We start from the raw sequence: 22,092 nt of genomic DNA, 5'->3' as shown, positions 1-22,092 counted from the left end.
CATGAAGACTAAGTGACTTCCTATTGTTCAGTGACAATGAAGCCACAATGGGAACACTGTCACCACACAAGGGATAATGCTGGCAGCCACCTGAAGAAGATTTTTAAAAAGTGTCTACAAAGTAACTCTCTATCATCAGCTCGAGGTCTTCATACAGAATTGTGGTCATCAAAGTCCAGGTCAGACAGCCAAGCAGACTTATGACAAAGGAAAAGTGACTTCATGCTGAAACTACTGATGTACTTTATAACAAACATCAATCGGTGATCTCTGGCACTTCTTCAAATAAAGCGCCACAAGTCAGATTTACTCATCTCTATTTCTCTTTTGAGCTAATTTATTGATAATTGACTCTCTAGCTTCAGAATCTCGGATACCATCACACTACACTTGTTAAGTCTCATTTCATCTTCAAGAAAAGGGCACATCCAAGACACATCCAAATTTTCAGCATTCAGAAAAATTGATATGGTTTTGTCTATCCTTAATATGTTATGGCATTAGAAATACAAACCAGAAATGCAGTTATTAGAAATGGCTACAAGGTGTCAAAGCTTTTCAATATCAATGTCTATCTATGTAGTAGAACGTTGCATGAAATCATCTGCTGAATTGTTATCCTCCTGCACTGTGACACAACTAGTATTACATGGTATTGAAGTCTAAATGAAATGCTTCACTCCCAGAACTGTATATTCAATCAACTGGTAAATAAGATCCTTAAGGAAACACAGGAAGAAGTATCTCCACTCAAGATGCTGAAATTACTACATCTGTAACATATAACACACGTCTCTGTGTTCACATTACAAGTAGAGTTAACAGATCTATGAATAGAGGACTAGGCAATGCAAAAGGTTTAAAGAGAACCATTGGAAGAAAGCCAGGGAAACAAGATAATAAGGAAGAGAGGACTCGCACGGGAATGGTTTAGGCATATTCAGATCAGAATGGAGAAAGGGTGTGAAAGGAAAGATGTTGCATAGTCAAAATTTTGGAGTTAAAGACACTCAGGCAATGACACAAAACAATTAGAACAGCAGCAATTAGTTCAGTCAGGTTACAGTTGTGGGGAGAAGCAACATGGCAGAAAATGTTCAGCGACTCATGTTTTAATGAGCAAGGTAGGTGCTGCACAATCTGAGTCTCAGCACTGAATCACTTTGCACTGACCTGTTCATTTCAGCAGTAGGCACTACATTTAGGCCTATTGTGAACCCCAAAAGCCTGTATCACAGTTAGACATTCCTCATTTATTCATTTTGTTCATGGGGTAAACAACTGTATGAAAAATAAAATTCGTGTTTTTCCCTTCTACAACAACAAAAACCTTCACAATTAAGCTGCTCCTGCTGTTCCCTTACAGCTCTGCCCATTGCCAGCTTCTTGTTAACTCCTCCAATAGTTGTTTAGCCTCTATTTCTTTAGAAATACAGATGTAGCAAGTGTAGACATTTTAATCATTAAAAAAAGTCTGCAGAGCACACGAATTCAGTCAACAATTGGGATTCAAACCAGTAACTCAATTATAGCACATGTACCTAGAATAGAGACAAGAGACCCTCACTCCAACACAAATGGCCTTGAAATTCATTGGCATCAATGCACAAGGGTGCAAAGGAAATCTGACAAGCACAGGGCTACTGGCTCGCAGAAGAAATCATCTTGGGATGGGAGCGTGTATATGGGGGTGAGGGCCATGGATTGTGAGGGACTTGGCGCAAGGAGTAGATGCTAGTAAGCAATTAGTCACAGACCTGCAATTGGTGGGTTAGTGTTGCGGTAGGTAGGGGGCTGGAGCATTAGTGGGACGATGGGTTCGGGTAAGCTGTGATTAGGGGGTTAGGGAGATCAGTGACTGCCAGTGTGGGTTGTTCAGCTTGTGAGAGGGTCAGCTGTGGGGTTGGTATTGTGGTGGTGGGGCCTGAAGGAATGATAACATGTAACTTTATTGAAGAGGACCTACTTGGATTGGATTCCCAATACCAGCGTCAGATGTATTCAGGGAGACCTCTGGTACATCATGCAGGACTCTCATAACCTGGTTCGGCTAAGAATAGTCAACAGTAAGTGGGCTTCACAACAACAGAACTAACTACTCCCAAAAGGACTCTAAAATAATGTTACCTGGGGAATTACGCAATTATTGGATATAGAAAGTGGCTGATTATTTCAAGTGTGATTTATGGCAAGTAGAGTAGTACGATTCCACACAAAAATTATTGCACATTCTGTTCCAGGAAGAGAAATTAATTTTCATTTGCACAGCATTGAATGTAATAGTATCACTTTTTGGGCCAATGTATTTTAAAATTATATTCATGACTCTTGTTTAACATTGGATATGCCTTCCCCTTTGTCCTTGTGGCTCAGTGACTATGTTCCTTGTTTTTTTCCTGTGGTCACGAGCTTATTAGCAGGTGCTGAGTGATTAATACACATGTTCTGCTGTGCTAATTGGCTACAATGGAATTACACTGTTAAAAGCAAATGATTGATTAATCAATTGGACTGGTAGACACACAGTTCACTGGCAAAGAGGGGGAGAAACAGGAAAAACAGCTAGATTATGCTTGACATCTTGTTACACTCTAATCAACTTTTTAGTTCTTGAACATTGAGTGAGCTCAGTATATATAGGAGTTACTGTTAGAGACATGTACCTCATTGGCATCAATACCACTATTCACAGACCATGTGGTTTGGAAACATTCGAGCATTCGCTGTTTCAGCTGCTTAGGGAGTCGATGAACACGTATGAAGTCCTTCAAATCTTTAGTCCTGGTGTGGTACAAGGAACGTCGGGAATACATTCTCTGGATTATTGCAGTCACATTTCCAAATACCACTGCATGCATGAGAGCTGTGGAAGGAACACACAATGCCAAGTTAAAGTGAAACTTTTTTTATATATAATAAGCATGCAGATACTGCACAAGGATTTCCCTTCCAATGTTTTTATATTTTTACTAGTCTAACAGACACAGATATACTTGTGAAATCTAGTCTCACTGGCACAGTTGTGAGATTACTGAGAGAATCACTGCAATAACCTGTAAAGTAAAGGTTAGTCCAACCTGGAAACAGACCACTACCTTCACTTCATGCCAGACACATAAAAGTGAAATTCTGATCCAGGTTAAAAAAGGTTAGATGGACAAATATATGTTTGCCATCCATTAATACTGTTCTTTAAAAATTGATAACCTTGTCTCCATCTTGGCAGTAGAATAAATCTGGAATGACTGAGCTGTGGCTCATGTCTGAGCTAATGACTCATTACTTAGATGCAACTTTCTGAGGTATTCCATATTACCTTAACAGCTTCTTTGTCATGCCATCATTATTAACACGTTTTGAGGTATCCAAGGATACATTTTCCTCTTTTTTTTAAAACAACGACTTCCAAAGCTCATCAGTGATGTAATTTGCCAAATGAATAATTTGTAAATTATAAGAGATTATACACCTTCAAATGCTGCTCATTTGTGAATCCTGCAGTTCTCAGTGCCTATGCCTCTATAATAATGTATGCAATTTATATAGTAATATAATTGAATGTATATAGTTGATAGTTGTTTTCTTCCAAGCTAGTAGGAGCCATGGTGTTTTTGGGGGCTTTTTGATTTTTGCAGATGCCATTTCGGTTGATCTTCCTCAGGACTGTTTTTGCAGAAATGAGCACTCAGCCAGCCTTTAAGAATATAAATAAATTCCATCTTATTTGAATGTTCAGATATAATAGCTTCATTGGTCGCCTTCATTTTATTCATATTTTGGCCTCTTCCAAGTAATTACAGCTTCCATAAGACCTACTTGGATGGTTTTAAAGTACCCACATAAACTACAGTTTAGGTGGACCATTGTGATGGTGGATGTACTAATTCTTCATGTGGGCTTATTTTTATTTATTTTTTGGTCATTATATCCCATTATCATCTTCATTTTCAAATATTTATTCAATTCCCTGTTAGAGTCTATTTAAGTGACTACTTGTATGAAGGCTGATAAACCTCAATGTAAAAGTAGCTTGGAATTATGGACTGCAACGTCATCTGCAGGGGCCTTGGATAAATGCTTAAAGGGGAAGGGATCACAATCAGAAAGGATGGCGAGTTGGAATACTGATGTGGAAACTGGATGGCTGTGGAGTTATCGTGGAGTCACATGTACTCCTCCACACTCATATTTGTAGTTTTAAAATTTACCCTTCTGGTTTTGACCTGCAGCAGTCCGTTTATTGATCACTGGTTAGGACACATCCAGACTTAATTTTCCTGAAGATAGCTCTTTTACAGTCCAGTGCATACAGGCAATCCAGTTTTGCACAGTAAATGAAAATTTAAAAAACTCCAAGTGCTGGAAATTCGAAATAAAAAAAAATGCTGGAAACACTCAACAAGGCAGGTAGCATCTACAAAAAGAGAAACAGTCAATTCTGACAAAGGGTCTTTAACCCTGATATATTAAATGTTCATCCTTTTACTGATGCTGCCTGACCTGCAAACTATTTCAAGCATTTCCTATTTTAATTCCATTTTGCACAAGATGCTTCAAACATTAATTATATTCAATAATTACAGATACAAATGTTTCTTCATGCCTGCATAATAAGGTAGGCATCAGCAGATGCTTCCTCCTGAGAACTTGAATTAGTGCCTGAGAACTTGAATTTTTTTTTACATTGGGTTTGCTATTGCCTGATCAAGATCCACTCATTAGGAACTGATGGCATTAAAATCCATAATCTGTAACTAGAATCTTAACTACACTTCCTCTAAGTATTGAATTGCACTTTATCTGCAATGACAATGAATGTGATTAGGGTTAACTTCTTTGCCGATTTATTCATTGACCAATTTTCAGTCCCTTACGGCAGAATGGAAAATTTCTTGCTACTGCAGTAAGATTCTTTGCTTAATCTTCCTTGAGCTGTGCTCTCCTTAATACCTTCATTTACTATAATGAACAGGACAGAGAAGCTTCCAACCCTTGCTAGTACAGGGCCTGAGAATTCAGTCATTTTCAAATCTAGTTAAAATCACTCATAGTCTGAAATTGGTAGTTTTTTTTTATTATTTCAGGAGGAGATTTTATTCCTCAGAATAAAATGATTTCAAACAGAGTGCTAAGAAGTATTCTTTGTCTTGTTATTTTTTTCATCTTGTAAGGTCATACATAACACTGCTTTCAAAAGAATCACAATCTTTTTTCGTGCAACAAGACTTGAATCTGCTGGAAAGGGACAAGTATCAGCAGGCTATTTGTATTAACCTCAGTTGGAGCTCCTGAGGCCTGTTAAGCCAGGAAGACTTCAGGAGTTTGGAATACCACTTCAGAAGGACAGAGGTCACAGTAACATGAACATTGAATATAAATCAATGTATGGAAAAATTTAGAAGATACTGGTCTTGTTATTTGCAGAGGTGTTGTTCCCTTGCTCATAAGGGAATAGATAAAGCAGATACGTTTGGGAGTTACTAAAGCCTGGTAAATTGCCCTGAGAACCTAGAGAAACAAAGGACCGTAGATGCTGGAATCTAGATGAAAAACGCCTTCATGCATCTGTGAAGAAAAGCAGGCAGTCAACGTTTCAGTCTGGACCCTTGACCTGAAACGTTGACTGCATACTTTTCTCCATGGATGCTGCCTGGTCTGCTGAGTTTCTCCAGCATCATGTTGCCCTGAGAACCTGACACTTTGGTTCTGGATATGAGACAGCAAGAGTGAGAACCAATTGAAAGAAATCAAGTGATCAATTGGAAATCACCAGCTTAGATGGAGCAGCTATTTGGGGTTTGTATGCTTCAAAAGAAGGGAAAAAAATAGATAATTTACTGCATAATGTCCACATGGTTATAGCAAAAGTGGAGAGATGATATCTTTGATCTTACTATCTAGCCAGCTTCTCTGTATGCCTTTGAACCTCCTTATCCGCAGCAGCATTAAATTTAGTACCACAAAAGTGACGAGGCCCTTCCCATTTAAAAATTATTTCTATTAGACATCTGTGTGTAGGAAAATGAATAAACTTGTAGTGTCCTATGATTTAATGCTAGCAGAACAACACATCTTTGGTATGTATTCTGCCATTGAAGGGTCTTTGAATAACATGAATGTATTAAGGCAAAATTTTTAATGATTTGATAGGAAGGAATTTTGTGCTAGTCAAATATCTAAACTAGTCAAATCTCCAAACTATCTGAAAGTGGTGTTGGGTTGAGCCAGTACTTGATGATTAAAGTGTTCACTGGCCTGCTACTTTCTTGTTTCTCCATCCCAGAATGAGCAAATATCTAATGTGGAACTAATGTTTATTGAGCTGCACGTATAATTTGACATATGGAGTTAGGATGTAGTTACACCAACAGAGAAATGGCTCAAACAACTCCAGAATGAGGTTCTTAACATTGCTAATTACCAACTATTCAGAAATGAGAGAGAATAGAGGAGGAATGGCATTACAGATGATGCTACAGACCAGAACAGAAAGGTATAAAACATTGAGAAGGGCATAGATGAGCTAATTCATTTGCATTCTCAAAGCTGTGTGACAAAAATAATGCCGTATGATCTTAATTATCTTTACATAGGTTGGGGAAAACGAAAGTGAAGAGTATGGAAGGAGAGGAATTTATGATCTGGGTACAAGTAATTATTCTTTCTAAGGTACTGATTGACTGGCATTAAGTCATAGGATACTACAAGTTCTTTGATTTTTTTTACACACCAATGTCGAATAGAAATAATTAAAAATGAGAAGAGCTGCCTCATTTTTTACATGACCTAATTTAGTACTGCTGCAAATAAGGAAGTCTCTAGAATGTTTCTAGTATAACCTGGAAGGAAAGAGTTTTAGATCTGGTTCTAGAAAATGTAGTTTGTGTTACTGTAGGGGATGGTATTGTTAATGGTGACCACATCACTTAGCTTAAAGTAATTGTAGAAAGAAATCAGAAACTATCAAAAGTGCAACAATCAACTAGGAAAGAGATATTTTAGTGAATTGAAAAGAGACCTAGCAGAGGAAGATTGGAAAAGGCAATTACAAAGTAAATTAGAAACAATGCAGAGAAAGAACACATCCAAAATGGTTTATTATGAAATTCTACAAAGCTTAGTTTTTGGTCCATTACTCTTTCTGATGTTTATACCCAAACTACAGTCAGTGATGGAACCAGCATTATATAGTTTACAGATGATATGGAATTCTACAAAATAGAAGATGACATTGATGCAGCTTGGTGAAACAGGTTGGATGCTGAGCAGATGGAATTCAGTGCAGAGATACGGGTGGTGCACTTCAGGAAGACTAACGTAGAAAGAGTCTACTCTAAGAGTCCAGAATAGGGAAAACATAGAAAACCGGAGATAGTCTGGTGTTCGTGGACATAAATTATTAAAAGATGCCAGGTCAAGTTGACAAGCTCATTAAAAAAATGGATTGGGTTTATAAATAGAGCAATATAAGATATAAGATATCTTTATTAGTCACACGTACATCGATACACACAGTGAAATACATCTTTTTGTGTAGTGATTTGGGGGGCAGCCTGCACTATACTATAAAATAGACTATAAAACCCAAAGAGATCATGATAGAACTTTATAAATCACTATTTAGGACTTAGGTGGAATATTGTGGACAACTCTTTGCACAACACCTCAGAAAATATAAAAAGTACCATGGAAAGTGCACAAAGAAGGTTCTCAAAGTTGTTACCAGAGATGAAGGACATTTGTTATGAACAGAAATTGGACAAATTACTATTTTTCTTTTTAGACCAAAGTTAACATGCGAGAACCCAGAAGTTTTAAAGATGATTAGAGGTTTTGATACAGGAGATGGAAATAAATTTTGGCCTGTGGGTCAATAACCATTCTTTCAAACTCATTGGCAACAATCTGGAGGGGAGATGAGGAGAATCAATTTTCTTGCTAGGTGTTGACCGGATCTGGAATGCTCAACCTAAGAAGATGGAGCAACAGATTTTCAAAAGGAAGTTGGATTGGCACTCAGGGAACATGCGTGTGTGTAGGTTACAGCACAAGCATGACATTTTGAAAGATTTAGAACATAGAACAGTACAGCACAGAACAGGCCCTTCGGCCCATAATGTTGTGCCGACATAGCTAATCCCTCCTACCTACAGAATGCCCACATCCCTCTATTTTCCTCTCATTCATGTGCCCATCCAAGCCCCTCCTAAAAGCCCCCAATGAATTTGCCTCCACCACCCTATCAGGCAACGCATTCCAGGCATCCACCACTCTCTCAGTAAAAAACATACCTCTCACATCTGTTCTGAACCTACCCCCTCTCACCTTAACTGCATGCCCTCTGGTATTGGATCGCTCAATTATGGGAAAAAGATATTGCTTGTCCACCCTATCTATGCCCCGAGTGTATAATTTTATACACTTCCAACAGGTCACCCCTCAGCCTCTGCCACTCCAAAGAAAAGAGTCCAAGTTTGTTCAGCCTCTCCTGATAGCACGTGCCCTCTAATCCAGGCAGCATCCTAGTAAACCTCCTCTGCACCCTCTCTAAAGCCTCGACATCCTTCCTATAGTGAGGTGACCAGAATTGCACGCAATACTCTAAATGCAGCCTAACCAGACTTCTATAGAGATTTCTTCCTGTTTTGTACGTTTCTTAGGCATGGGAGAGTTGCTGAAACCTGCAGCTTTAGAACCGTGTAAATCAGCACCTTTATGGACAATATCACAGGAATACACTAACTGGCATAAATCCGGTATTGCTCCTTTAAGTATGTAATGCTTTCTTTGTACTGACATTCTGTTCAGCACTTGCTATACTCCCAGAGGAAAGAGAGTAATTTTGATTTCTTGCCACTATAAGCTTATACACTGTGACTAAAGTATCACTGTATGTTATGAAGACACAAACAAAACATTGTCTCTTTATAGACTGGAGTAAAATTCCTTTCATTGAGTAAAATGAACTGAATAAAAGAAACTGAACAAAAATTATATTCAAACACCATTTGAAGAAAAAAATAAGACTGTTCTGGGGATTACTATAATTTTACTCTGCAATGTTTCTCATTTAGTACATACAGCAAATCTAATGGAAGACTGCAGATCAAATAAATTGTGTTTAATATATATATATAGTATTCAATAATTCAAGTATGACTAATGCTATGAAATAGGTTAGAAGAGAATTTCTCATTCCATGGAATGTTTAATAGCCTAAATAACTAACAAGTTCTGCTGGAATACTAATCAATAAATCAAACAGCAACCAAATAGTCACTGCAGAGAATGTGCAAAGAGTTGTAGACACAGCCCAGCACATCATGGAAACCAGCCTCGCCTCCATGGACTCTGTCTATACCTTGGTGAAGCAGCCAGCATAATCAAAGACCCCACCCACTTGGGTCATTCTCTCTTCTCTCCTCTCCCATCAGGCAGAAGATACAGGAGCTGGAGGGCACATACCACCAGGCTCAAGAACAGCTTCTATCCCACTGTGATAAGACTATTGAACATTTCCCTTATACGATGAGATGAACTCTTGACCTCACAATCTACCTTGCACCTTATTGTCTACTTGCAATGCACTTCCCTGTAGCTGTGACACTTTACTCTGTACTCTGTTATTGTTTTTACCTGTACTACCTCAATGCAGTCTGTACTAATTCAATGTAACTGCAGTGTAATGAATTGATCTGTACGAACGGTATCCAAGACAATTTTTCACTGTACCTCAGCACAAGTGACAATAATAAACCAATACAGTTAACTATTTTATTACTGATTTTTTTCTGTAAACTGCTGTAAATTTAATATATTTTCACATATAGTATTTTAGTTCTCGTACCAGTCCTGATAAGTGGTGCTTTACAGAAGCACTAAGAAAGGTCCTTTCTTGCCCAGAAGGACCAAGACAACCGGCCAAGAGTGCATCTGAGATCAAACCATTCATAACTGTAGTGTTGCAGTGTTCAGAGAAAAAGAAAATCACAGGTACGTAAAAATGAAGTTAAACAACTTATGTTGGTTTCACTAGGTAATTTGTGTGAGGCAAAAACTATTATTGTTAATAGATTAGAGACATGAATCATGAATGAAGGGTAATCAATACCATCCAAGCTTAATCAGTAAGTTATCTCATAACGAAAAATATAGCTGAGGCACACAATGATTGCTTGAGGACCGTAAAAACGCCTCTACTCCACCCTACAAGCCACTAGCGCCAGGATTACACTGTGAAATTATACTGTAGGCAATTCTTCCCCTCTTTATATCTCTCTGTTCTTATTCTAGCTGTCCTACTTCCTGCAAACCAGCTTAAAATAGTTTGGAGTACTGCTAAAATCATTAAGAGGATAAATTCAGGCCAGCTGAGTATATGTAAACTGTATGTCACAGCATTAATTCCATGCTTTTGTATCTATCCTTCCAAACTAATAATATTCACAACAAAACCCATTGAGCAGGAGGACTAAGTGATTGGTTTGACCCAAAGTGATTCCAATCAATCCTCAAGCCAAGGCCATTAAATTCAGAGCCAGTATTCAGCTCCAGTATGTGTGATTTCAAGGTGGCTTTCCTTGAAGAAAACAATAGTATATCTTTGAACAACAAATGTTAATCCAATCTGAATCAAGCCAGTTAAAGATCACAGGTTGCCCAACCCAACTAAACTGTAATTTTAATTATTTGGCTTCATAAAGCACCAACATTCAATTGGTAAACTGGAATATCATATTGAAACAAAAAAAGGAAACCCTGGAAATACTCAGCTGGTCAGGCAGTATCTGTGGGAGAAAGAAAGTGTCAAAGACCTTTCATCACAATGAGGAAAAGTTGGAAATTGGAAGTGGAAAAGTTGCAGCATTGAAAAAGTTGGAAAAGTTGCAGAGGAAGGGGAAGGCTGGAGAGAACAAAAGAAGTGTCTGTAATAGGGTGAAAGCCAAGAGGGATTGAATGACGCAAGTGACGGAGGTGCTGGCTGAGAGAGGGTGGTTAAGGCTTGTTCGCTGCTGATCTGTCTGGAGGAGATGTAAATAGAAAGAGATGAACGAACACAGAAAAGCAGAAAGAACAATGTGGGATGGAAAACATCGCAGATGCTGGGAATCTGAAATAAAACAGAATACTGGAAAAGAAAAACAGAGTTACTGTTACAGGTTCATTATCTTTCAGAAGGATTGGCTGGTTTATATGCAAATTTGGAAGGCTGGTTATCTGAAATTGTTGAATTCAATGTTAATGAAGGTTGTCCAACTCCATCATATCTACTTTGATGACAACATCATCCACACCACCGCTAAAGTGATGACTTCCCTTGAGAGGAGGGTTTGGGCCCCTGCATAGTGGAAGGAAAAGAGGTAAAAAATGTTGCAACTCATGATGTTGCATGGGAAGGTCCAGTGAGAAGGGGAATGGATGTGCGTTGGATGTTGCGTCACAGCCTAGTATGGATGCTCCAATGTGCAGTATCGAAAGAGGCTGCAGAGGGTTGTAGACTCAGCTAGCTCCATCACAGGCACAAGCCTCCCCGCCATCGAGGACATCTTCAAGAGGCAGTGCCTCAAGAAGGTGGCATCTATCATCAAGGACCCTCACCATCCGGGACATGCTCTCTTCACTTTACTACCATCGGGGAGGGGGTACAGGAGCCTGAAGACGTACACTCAATGTTTTAGGAACAGCTTCTTCTCCTCTGCCGTCAGATTCCTGAATGGTCCATGAACCCATGAACACTACCTCATTATTCCTCTTTTGGACTATTTATTTAATTTTGTAATTTACACTAATTTTTATGTCTTGCACTGTACCACTGCCACAAAACAACAATTTTCACGACATGTCAGTGATAATAAACTTGAATCTGGTTCTGAATCATGAAGCGAGCTGGCCTTTTCGAAATGCTGACAGGTGAGGGAAGGGAAAAGATATGTCTGGAAATGGAATCATGTTAAAGGTATCAGATATTACGGAGGTTGAACCACTGAATGTCTGAGTTATACAACATGGAAACAGGCCCCTCGGCCCAACTCGACAGTCTGACTAAGTTGCCGACCTGAGCAAGTCCCATTTGCCTGTGTTTGGTCCATATCCCTCCAAATCTTTCCTATCCATGTACCTGTCCAAATGTCTTTTAAACATTGTAATTATACCCACGTCTACCACTTCTTCTGGCAGCTCAATCCATGTACCCATCATCCTCTGTGAGAAAAAGTCACTCCTCATCATGTCCCCTTTAAATTTTTCCCCTCTCACCTTAAACCTCTTTAGTTTTAGACTCCTTACCCTGGAAAAAAAGGATAGTGACCATCCACCTTATGTAAGCTCCGCATGATTTCATATACCTCCAGAAGGTCACGCCAGTTTTCTATGCTCCAGGGAAAAAAGCCCCAGCCTAATATGGAGGCCAATGGTTTGAAAGGGGACCCCTAAGAGGAGATGAGAGAGCAGATGTGCAGAAGATGAAACAGATATGGTTGAGAGTCCCTTCAATATGCCGGAGGAGAAATCACAGTTAAGGAAAATTGAAGACATCTCAGAAGTACTGACATAAGAGCCATCATTGAAACAGATTCAATGGAACTGGAGAAACTGGGTGAATGGAATGGAATCCTTACAGGAAACACGATGGGAGGTGGTGTAGTCAGAATAGCTGTGTGAGTCTGTAGGCTTGTAATGGATATTCATCAATAATCTATTCTGTGAGATGTTGATACAGAAGAAAGTAAAGGAGAGAATTAGAAGTTGACCGTCATTGGCAGAAAAGGTGATGAAACTTTTGTGCTCTCTCGAGAGCAGGAAGCAGCTCCACCACCACCCAGAACTTCCTCACATGGAACAACTTCTCCTTGAACTCCACTCACTGCTTCCAAATCAAGGGTGGACAAGACCACAGCACCTTCCACAACACTGCTAGAAGATGCCTTACTCTTTCCTTAACCATGACTTTTCTTCCACTTGTTGCTCTCAAACCCTTTTGAACCATTTCCCTCACCCACTCTTCTTCCACCCAGCACAAAGATAGAGATCCCCCTCGCCATATTTTCCAGCCCTACAGCCTTCACATTTCACAGATCATTCTCCATAATTTCCACCATCTTCAATGTGCTCCGCCTCCGATCTCCTGTCCCCCTCTGGCATTTCAGAAGTACCTTTTATCCTGCAACTGCTTGGTTCACTCTTCCACCTTCACCAACACCTGTTTCCCTTCTCATGGCACCTTCCCTGTGGAGGATGCAAAGCTGCCATTTTCTCTCTTCCCTTTTCCACCATCCAGAGACTCAAATATTCCTCGCAGATAAAGTAACAATATTTCTTCCATTTTAATGCGCAATATTCAGTATTCATGAAATGATCTCCTCAACAATAGAGAAACCAACACAGATTGGGTGACTGCTTCCCAGAACATCTCCATTCAGTCTGCAAGGGTGATCCTGAGCTTCTGGATAGCTGCTTTAATTCTCCATACTACTCCCATTCTGACTTCTCTCACTTCTCCAAGAAAACCTAATGCTGGCTCAAGGAACAGTATCTTATCTTCTGGCGAGATATGTTACAGCCTTATGCAATATAACACTGAATTTAATAATTTCAGATAACCAGCCTTTCCAACTGGTTATCAATCTGTAATGTTAACCCTGTTTATCTGCTTAACCCAGATGTTAATCTGCTTCACAGATGTTGCCTGAGTATATTAAGCATTTGTTTCATTTCAGATTTCCACCATCTGCAGTGTTAGATATCTAGATGTTCCAGTGCTGTTTTTTTCATTCTGCTTCTCTGTTCTCCTTTGTTTTTTTTTCTATTTACATTTCCTCCAGACAGATCAGCTGTGACTAATAAGCCTTCACCATCATCTCTCAGTGGGCACCACCACCACTTATGTCTCCTCCCTATCACTGGCACCCTTTTTGTTCTCTCCACACCTTCACCTTCTCTGCAGCTTAAATGATAAACGATCACTGAAGCATCAACACTGTTTCTTTCTCCATAGATGTTGCCTGATCTGCTCAGTACTTGCAGCATTTTCTGGTTTTATTTTGGATTTCCAACATCAGCAGTGTTGTGCTTTTGGAATAATACTGTTCCCAATGCGATGATTACAAAAAAAATCCTGCAGAAGAACTGAAATAGCATGCTGAAATATTTAAATCACTGTCTACATTCTATTACCTACTCATAATGCAAGCGTGAAGAGAAAAAGATCCGGAAAGTCATTTTTATTATTGGAACTTCAGCTAATGTGTCACTCATCCTCTGCTTAAAAACTATTCATCTCTAATGTCTTCCATTTCTGAAGAAAGATTATTGATCTGAAACTTAAATCTTATTTCTTTCTTCACAGTCCTGCCTGGCTGCTAAATTGCATTGTTTTTTACTTGTGTTTTTTCTAAATTTAGTAAAATATTTCATTTATAAATCAATGCGAATCCAAAATGTCTGAATCAGGGCAAATTTTGCTCATTGATAAAATTAAGTTAACATTGGCAATTTAAGCCCAAAGTATTTGAAATTAACTGTGGTGAACTTTGGGCATCTAGGACTGAAAGAAAAAACAGACGTAATGCCGGTGTTGGAATGGATTACAAACCTACCTCCTATCAGCATGGTGCAAATGGAAAAGATTTTCTCAGCATCTGTGTTAGCTGACACGTTCCCAAAGCCCACACTGGTTAGGCTGCTGAGTGCAAAGTAGAGTGAAGTGATGTAGGAGCTTCGGATCGAGGGACCTCCGAGCAGTTCAAGACTGGAACTGTTACCTCCAGAGCTGGTGTTAATGGAGGTGGCCTGAATTGTGGAGTTCGTGGTGGTGGAGGCACTCAATGAAGAAACAGATACATACGGAGTTCCCAAACGCTTTGCCAATTCATGAAGCCAACCTGAAAGAAATAATGTGTATTATTAAAGTTTTTTAAAATTAGTAAAAATTACTAGTTACTACTTAGTAAAAAATTATGAAGGAAATAAAAACAATTTGTTTACGACATGCTGCAAAGTTGCACCAAGGAGAAATATCATGGATTCTTCAATTATGTAGTTGTAGTAACCTTAGAAACAGAAGAATTACCACATTTCTCCATTACTACTGCTATGTTTTTCTTGCTGTGGCAGTTCAGAATTGTTGACCTTGGCATCATAGGCACAGGTCTAGAGGGAAGGAATTGGATGCTCAACTTTCTCATCACCCATGATCCAAAATCTACAAAAGTCATCGCTTGTAGCACTCGGAGAATTCAACTGAATTTTATACATTATAAAATAATGTATAAAATTCAGTAGGGAGATCCACTCCCTACTGAAGTCGAGGACTGCAGCATTCAAATCATGACCTTTACAAGAAATTGAGATACAACCTCCGTAAAGCTATCAGAGATGCCAAGAGACAATATCAGTTCAAAATCGAGTCCCAGACCAGCCTTCAGTTATGGCAGGGCTTACATGCTATAACGGGCTACAAAACGAAGTAGGGCAGCATCGCCAACACAGCACATCCCTTCCTGATGAGCTTAATGCATTCTATGCACATTTTGAACAGAAGGGGATTGGTCTGTCACCACCCACCCTGACGGCCTCCAATGCACCTGAACCCATGGTCACCATTGAGAAAGTAAGATCAGTCTTCCGGAGAGTGAACCCATGGAAAGCATCTGGCCCAGATGGTGTCCCTGGCCGTGTCCTCAGATACTGTGCAGATCAGCTGGCGGGACTATTTTCAGACAGTTTTAACCTCTCCCTGCTTCAGTCTGAGGTTCCCACCTGCTTTAAGAAGACCACTATCATCCCAGTACCTATGAAAAGCAAGGTAGCATGCCCCAATGACTACCGACCGGTGGCTCTGACATCCACCATCATGAAGTGCTTTGAGAGGCTGATTATGGCACGCATTAACTCCAGCCTCCTGGAAAACATCAACCCACTGCAATTCACCTACCACCATTACAGGTCTACAGTGGACGCCAACTTCCTGGCCCTAAACTCATCTCTGGAGCATCTGGACAGTGAAGACACTTGTGTTAGACTATTGTTTATTGACTACAGCACTACCTTCAATACTATAATTCTAAGCAAACTCATCACCAAACTCTGAGACCTGGGACTCAACGCCTCTCTCTGCAACTGGATCCTTGACTTTCTGACCAACAGACCGCAATCATTGAGGATAGGCAGCAGACACCTCCAGCATGATTATTCTCAACACTGGTGCCCCATGAAACTGTGTCCTCAACCCCCTACTCTACTCCCTATAAACTCATGACTGTGTACCAGATTCTGCCCTAACTCCACCTACAAGTCTGCAGATGATACAACTGTAATGGGCTGTATCTCAAATAAGATGAGTTGGAGTATAGGAAGTATAGAATCCAACCAAGTAGACGCCACAGCCAAGAAAGCTCACTAGTGCCTCTACTTCCTCAGGAGGCTAAAGAAATTTGACATGTCCACTTTGTCACGTACCAACTTTTATCGATGCACCATAGAAAGCATTCTATCTGGATGCATCACAGCTTGGTATGGCAAATGCTCTGCCCGGGACCACAGGAAACTGCAGGGAGTTGTGGACATAGCCCAGCACATCATGGAAACCAGCCTTCCCTCCATGGACTCTGTCTATACCTCTCACTGTCTTGGTGAAGCAGCCAGCATAATCAAAGACCCCACCCACCTGGGACATTCTCTCTTCCCTCCTCTCCCTTTAGGCAGAAGATACAGGAGCCTGAAGGCACATACCACCAGGCTCAAAGACAGTTTCTATCCTGCTGTTATAAGCCTATTGAATGGTTCCCTTATACAATGAGATGGACTCTTGACCTCACAATCCACCTTGTTATGATCTTGCGCCTTATTGTCTACCTGCACTGCACCTTTCTCTGTAGCTGTGACACTTTACTCTGTATTCTGTTATTGTTTTTACCCTGTACTACCTCAATGCACTGTGTAATGAATTGATCTGTATGAATGGTATGCAAGACAAGTTTTTCACTGTACCTCGGTACGAGTGACAACAATAAGCCAATACCAATAATAATTAAAGTACTTCATTAGTGCAACAAATGATCTACATTGGAGAGGTACACGACTTGAGAGATTTCTCACCAAATGGGATGAGAGCAACGACAATGTGCAGAAATATTGGGAATTTCTTCCTGCTTCCTCTCCTAAAGATGGTAGAACTGAAAATTCACAGCCTCAACACAACTGTCGGGATATCTCACTGTGAGCTTCCATGCTAGTCCTATCACAAGGTATGTGGACATCTCTTTTGAATAGAGCAGGCAAGCACCTGTGGCACTACAGTGCAACTCTCAAGTGTGTCTATCTATCTGGCTCATAAATTTATTCAGGACTTGATATTGAGGAGGGGTTTGATGCCCCCTGTCCATCTTCTAGCTTCAGGTATTCCACCAAATAGATTTGGCCTCAGAGTGCCTTGGGGGACTCTTGGGAACAATTAATACATTTAAAGCAAGATCATCCTGTCTTCTAGAAGGAGAACTGTTTGATTGATGAAATGACCCATTTATTTTGCAGTAATATTGAAATAGTGGGTGGGTGACTCAAGAGGGCCAATTCTTCTTCTGGCCAGTCAGGGTGAAAAATCTCACAAATACAAAAGGTTAAAATGCAGTCAAATTGCATATATGTCAAGATTGAACAACACATGGATACCAGTTCAATGCACTCCACCTCTAAACCACCAAATGCTGATATATTCCCAGGAATCATGCATTGACACAGCACTTTTTAAAAAATTTGTTTGTAGAATATGGATGTTACTGGCAATGTTGGCATTTATTGTCCATCTTTAGAGTCATGGAGCAATACAGCATGGATACTGGCCCTTTGGCCCAACGAGTCCATGCTGACCAAGGTGCCCATTCAGCTGGTCCCAATTTCCTGTGTTCGGCCCATATCCCTCTAAGCCCCGCCCCTCCATGTACCTATCCAAGTGCTTCTTAAATGATACTATAGTACCCGCCTCAACCATTTCCTCTGGCAGCTCATTCCATATACTCACCACCCTCTGCGTGTAAAAGTTGCCCCTCAGGTCCCTTCTAAATCTTTCCCTTCTCACCCTAAACCTATGCCTCCTAGTTTTGGACTCCCCTACCCTGGGGAAAAGACTGTTACCATCCACCTTATCTATGTCTCTCATAACTAAACTTTTCTGTAAGATCACGCTTCATTCTCCTACGTCCCAAGGAATAAAGACCTAGCCTGGCCAACCTCTCCCTATAACTCAGGCCCTCTAGTCCTGGCAACATCCTCATAAATCTTTTCTGCATTCTTTCCAGTTTAACCATGTCTTTCCTATAGTAGGGTGACCAAAACAATGACAAAGTGCAGAAATGTTGGGAATTTCTTCTTGCTTCCTCTCCTAAGGATGGTGGAACTGAAAATTCACAGCCTCAATGCAACTGTCGGGATACCTCACTGTGAGCTTCCGTTCTATCCTTGCTGAACTGAGATCATAGTTCAGTGTCAATTACATAGTTAGACCTGAAGTCACATACCGGATAAACTACAGCAAATTTCTTTCCCTGACGTTCATAAAGAAACTGACGTCTTGTTTTACAATAACCCCATTGTTTCACAGCTACCATCACTGAGGGTGGCTTTCTTTTTAATTCCAGATTTACCTTACTACTGTCATGGTGGGATCTGAACTCACATCTCTGGGTCAATGGTTCAGAAATAAGGCTGTTAGTTTAGCTGGTGAACCATGGTGTTACCACCCATATATATTCTTCAGTGGATCAGCAGAGATCAGGGGCTATGCTAAAAACACACACACAAACATCCATCTTTGTTATTTAGTTCATTATTGATGGCAGCTGTTGATTTAGCTTCTGTTATGACTGCAAGTGATTAATAGGGAACAAAATAAACCTTAATGGAAGCCAAGTTCTGTATTTAACATAATATACTTATGGTGAAGCAAAACAACTTGTCCTGAAAAGATAAATGAATGGTGCGATAATAAAACACAGCAAAATCTATAATAGGAACTATGGTGAAGTGAACATGTGAGAAATATCGCCCAGTGTAACCTTAGTCTTTTGGCCAGCTGTGACATTTTGCTAACATGGGGCTTGAAGGACACAGCAGGGATCTGCTTACAACCCATGAGGCAGGAGACTGCAGAACATTGAGAGAAATTTGGTGAGAGAGTACAGGGTCAAACACGAAAGAGTTGGAAATCCTAAATAGTGGAATATCACTCATAAAAACAAAAAAAAAGGAAAAAAAATCACTTGTGAATTGCATTGCCAGCAGATGGGCCACAGACCAAAGATAATTCATTGCTTCTGTAAACTTTATAGCCTAGTAATTTCTAAGGTAGGGACATGTACGGCACAGCTTCGTGGGCCGAAGGGCCTGAATTGTGCTGTAGGTTTTCTATGTTTCTTATAACTTTTTAACCTTCTTGCTGGGAAAGGGAGAAATGAAGCCATGAAATAAACAAAATGGATTAAGATGAGATTAACTGACTGCTGTATTCACCGAGATTCCCAACTGTGGACTGTTCTAAGTTTGAAATCAAGCACTTACCTTCCTGTCTCCTTCTGCCACCACCACCCTGACCTGACCAATAAACATCACTGTGACAATGGGGTTTGAGAGAGATTAAAAAGAAACATATAAGGTGGAACTGTGTCCTGAAATTGCAATTTATAACATAACAAGCAACCTAATTCATATTCATTGGACTTGAGTTTTTCAGGCACCTTCTCTTTTCCAAGGATTGCACCCAAGATGTACTTTTTTCTGATTTATTTTCCCTTTATTCTTTGAAGCAACCAAGCAAATGCAGTTGGCTGAATGCTGAGATGCAAGTCTCGATTTGGCGTGGCCTTGCTAATTGCACGGTTAGAAACTGTATGGTCATTCTTGCATGACCAATACAAGGAATGCCTGAAGAGCTATTTAGATGCAAATCATAATCCCATCCCATCCTTGTTAATATCCAAATTAAAGGCTCCTATTGCATGTTTCCCATTTTTCAATAAGGTGGGAACCTTGTCCAATAAAACTCTGTGCAACGAATCACAGAACCTGATCGGCTACCTTTGGGTAGATATGCAACAAGTTCCTTTTGCTGTTTCATTTGCTATTGACCTTACAAAAGCAAAATGCTTGCAGATGTGGGAAATTTGACTAAACATAGAAAATGCTGGAAATCCTCAACAGATAAGGTCACCTCTCTGGAGAGAGAAACAGTTAATATTTCAGGTTGATGACCTTTCATCAGAAAAGAAGGCAGGTTATTGATTTAAGGCTGAATTAATCATTTGGTGTCCTGTTCCTAAAATTGCCACCCATCCTCTTCCATCAGCTTAGTCCATATCTTCCAATAGCTTCTCAAACCCTACAGAAAGAGCAATGCTACTCAAGTAGATGATCATACCATTTTCCACCAACATAGCTTTCCCTCTAGAGCCAACTTCAGCTCTTTTATGAGATAATACTTTGATAAAATTGTCCAATATTCATTGGGGTTTAGGAGAGGCAACACATTGAAACAAATGAAATTCTGAAGGTAGATAGCCAAATGCTGAGAGACTGCTTTTATCCTGCTGGAAAAGTAGGAGACTTAGATTCAGGAAGGCCAATTGAGGAGACATTTCCTCATCAGAGGGTCATAACTCTTCGAAATTCACTGCCCAGTGGGCTCAGTATGTCAAATTGTTTACAGTATCAAAGACTGGCATCAACAGAGTTTTGATACTAAAAGAGTCAAAGGATATGGTGTTCAGGTGAGAAAGTGAGATAGACTTGGGTCAGGCTTTATCAAATTGACTGGAGTACACTTGATCAGCTGTGTGGCCTAATTCTGTTTCAGTTTCTTATACAGCTGCATTCTCAGCAGCTATAGCCCAACTTGTATGAGCAAGTTTTCCCTGTGCCAGCACTTTATACAGATTAGGAATGATGCAAATTGTGGCATGACCCCTGGCCTATTGTTTAAGGCTGACGATGTGCAATTCTATCATATTAGCACTCAATCTCTTTCCTTCTACAATTCCCCAAAATGCACAAAACTCTGCATGCTGGAATATACAGGACAGATATTATTGATGAGTAGTTTAAATTATCGACACAGCGACACCACAAGAAAGTATTTTTCAGCTCCTCTGAAGCTGACCTCTGAAAACCAGCCAAAAACCATGCTCCTTTGTGCATCATTTTTATCTTCATTAAACATACAAATCACAGTCATGAGCTCATATTGATTCTATTTTTGGATCCTTTGAAGACAGTCTACTCTGAAGCTACATTCCTCAAACAGAACTTCCTGACATAACTATTCTTAACCTCTCTGAAGGACAGGGTTGATTAACTGTTATCTTTCCACCATGAGATAATGGCTATGTTTGTCCGAGAAGTCAGACTTTAATCACTCATGGCTGTTTTCATTACCATTGCATTTTTTTTTTGCATGTAACAGCCAAGTTCTAAAAGTACAAGTCAAATTCTACTTTCTTTGCACTCAGAGCGAATTAGTTTATCCTGGAAAGCCTGTTGTTCCATTGCTCAACACTGCAAAGTAATTTGACTGTTCACCTTCATCTCTCCAAGAGACTTGATGTATTTTCTTCCAGGGCATCCAGCATACCAAGCCTAGCAACACATAGATTTGAAGAACATGGGTAGTAGGAGCAGGAGTAGGAAATTTGGCCCTTCAAGCTTACTCTGCTGTTCATCAAGATCACGGCTGAGTTTCTATCTCAATGCCACTTTATAACTCCACCTCTATATCTCTTGATTCCCTTAACATCTTCCATAGCTCCTCAGGGTAGGGGATTCAAACATTTTGCTCTATGCTTGGATTCAGAAATTTCACCCTATGCTTGAACAAACTTCTCTTCATCTCAGCCGGAAGTGGCTACCCTGTACTCTGAAACTGTGACCAGTGTTCCAGATTCCTCAGCCAGGGGAAACATTCTCCCCGCATCCAGCCTGTCGAGTCCTGTAAGGAATTTGTAAGTTTCAATGAGATATCCATCTCCTCATTCTTCTAAACTCTGGCAAATACAAGCCTAGTCTACTCAATCTCTCCTTGTATGGCAAACTTGAAAGGTAGATTTCCAT

At 40.0% G+C, this 22,092-nt stretch overlaps 1 protein-coding gene across 1 annotated transcript in view; it reads right to left on the bottom strand.

Moving 5' to 3' along the window:
• kcnh3 (potassium voltage-gated channel, subfamily H (eag-related), member 3) overlaps positions 1-22,092 on the bottom strand; it is a 518,086-nt gene that overhangs the window by 117,217 nt on the left and 378,777 nt on the right. The window contains exons 8-9 of the mRNA XM_052023088.1: positions 14,595-14,879; positions 2,664-2,863 (exon numbers count right to left, since the gene is read on the bottom strand). Of these exons, the coding sequence (XP_051879048.1) occupies positions 2,664-2,863; positions 14,595-14,879 (485 nt within the window). The remainder of the gene's footprint in view (positions 1-2,663; positions 2,864-14,594; positions 14,880-22,092) is intronic.

The sequence above is a fragment of the Pristis pectinata genome, chromosome 1 (genome assembly GCF_009764475.1).
Source record: "Pristis pectinata isolate sPriPec2 chromosome 1, sPriPec2.1.pri, whole genome shotgun sequence".
Lineage (NCBI taxonomy): Eukaryota > Metazoa > Chordata > Chondrichthyes > Rhinopristiformes > Pristidae > Pristis > Pristis pectinata.
The sequence above is the reverse complement of the archived record's forward strand: the minus strand, read 5'-3'. Positions and strand labels throughout refer to the sequence as shown.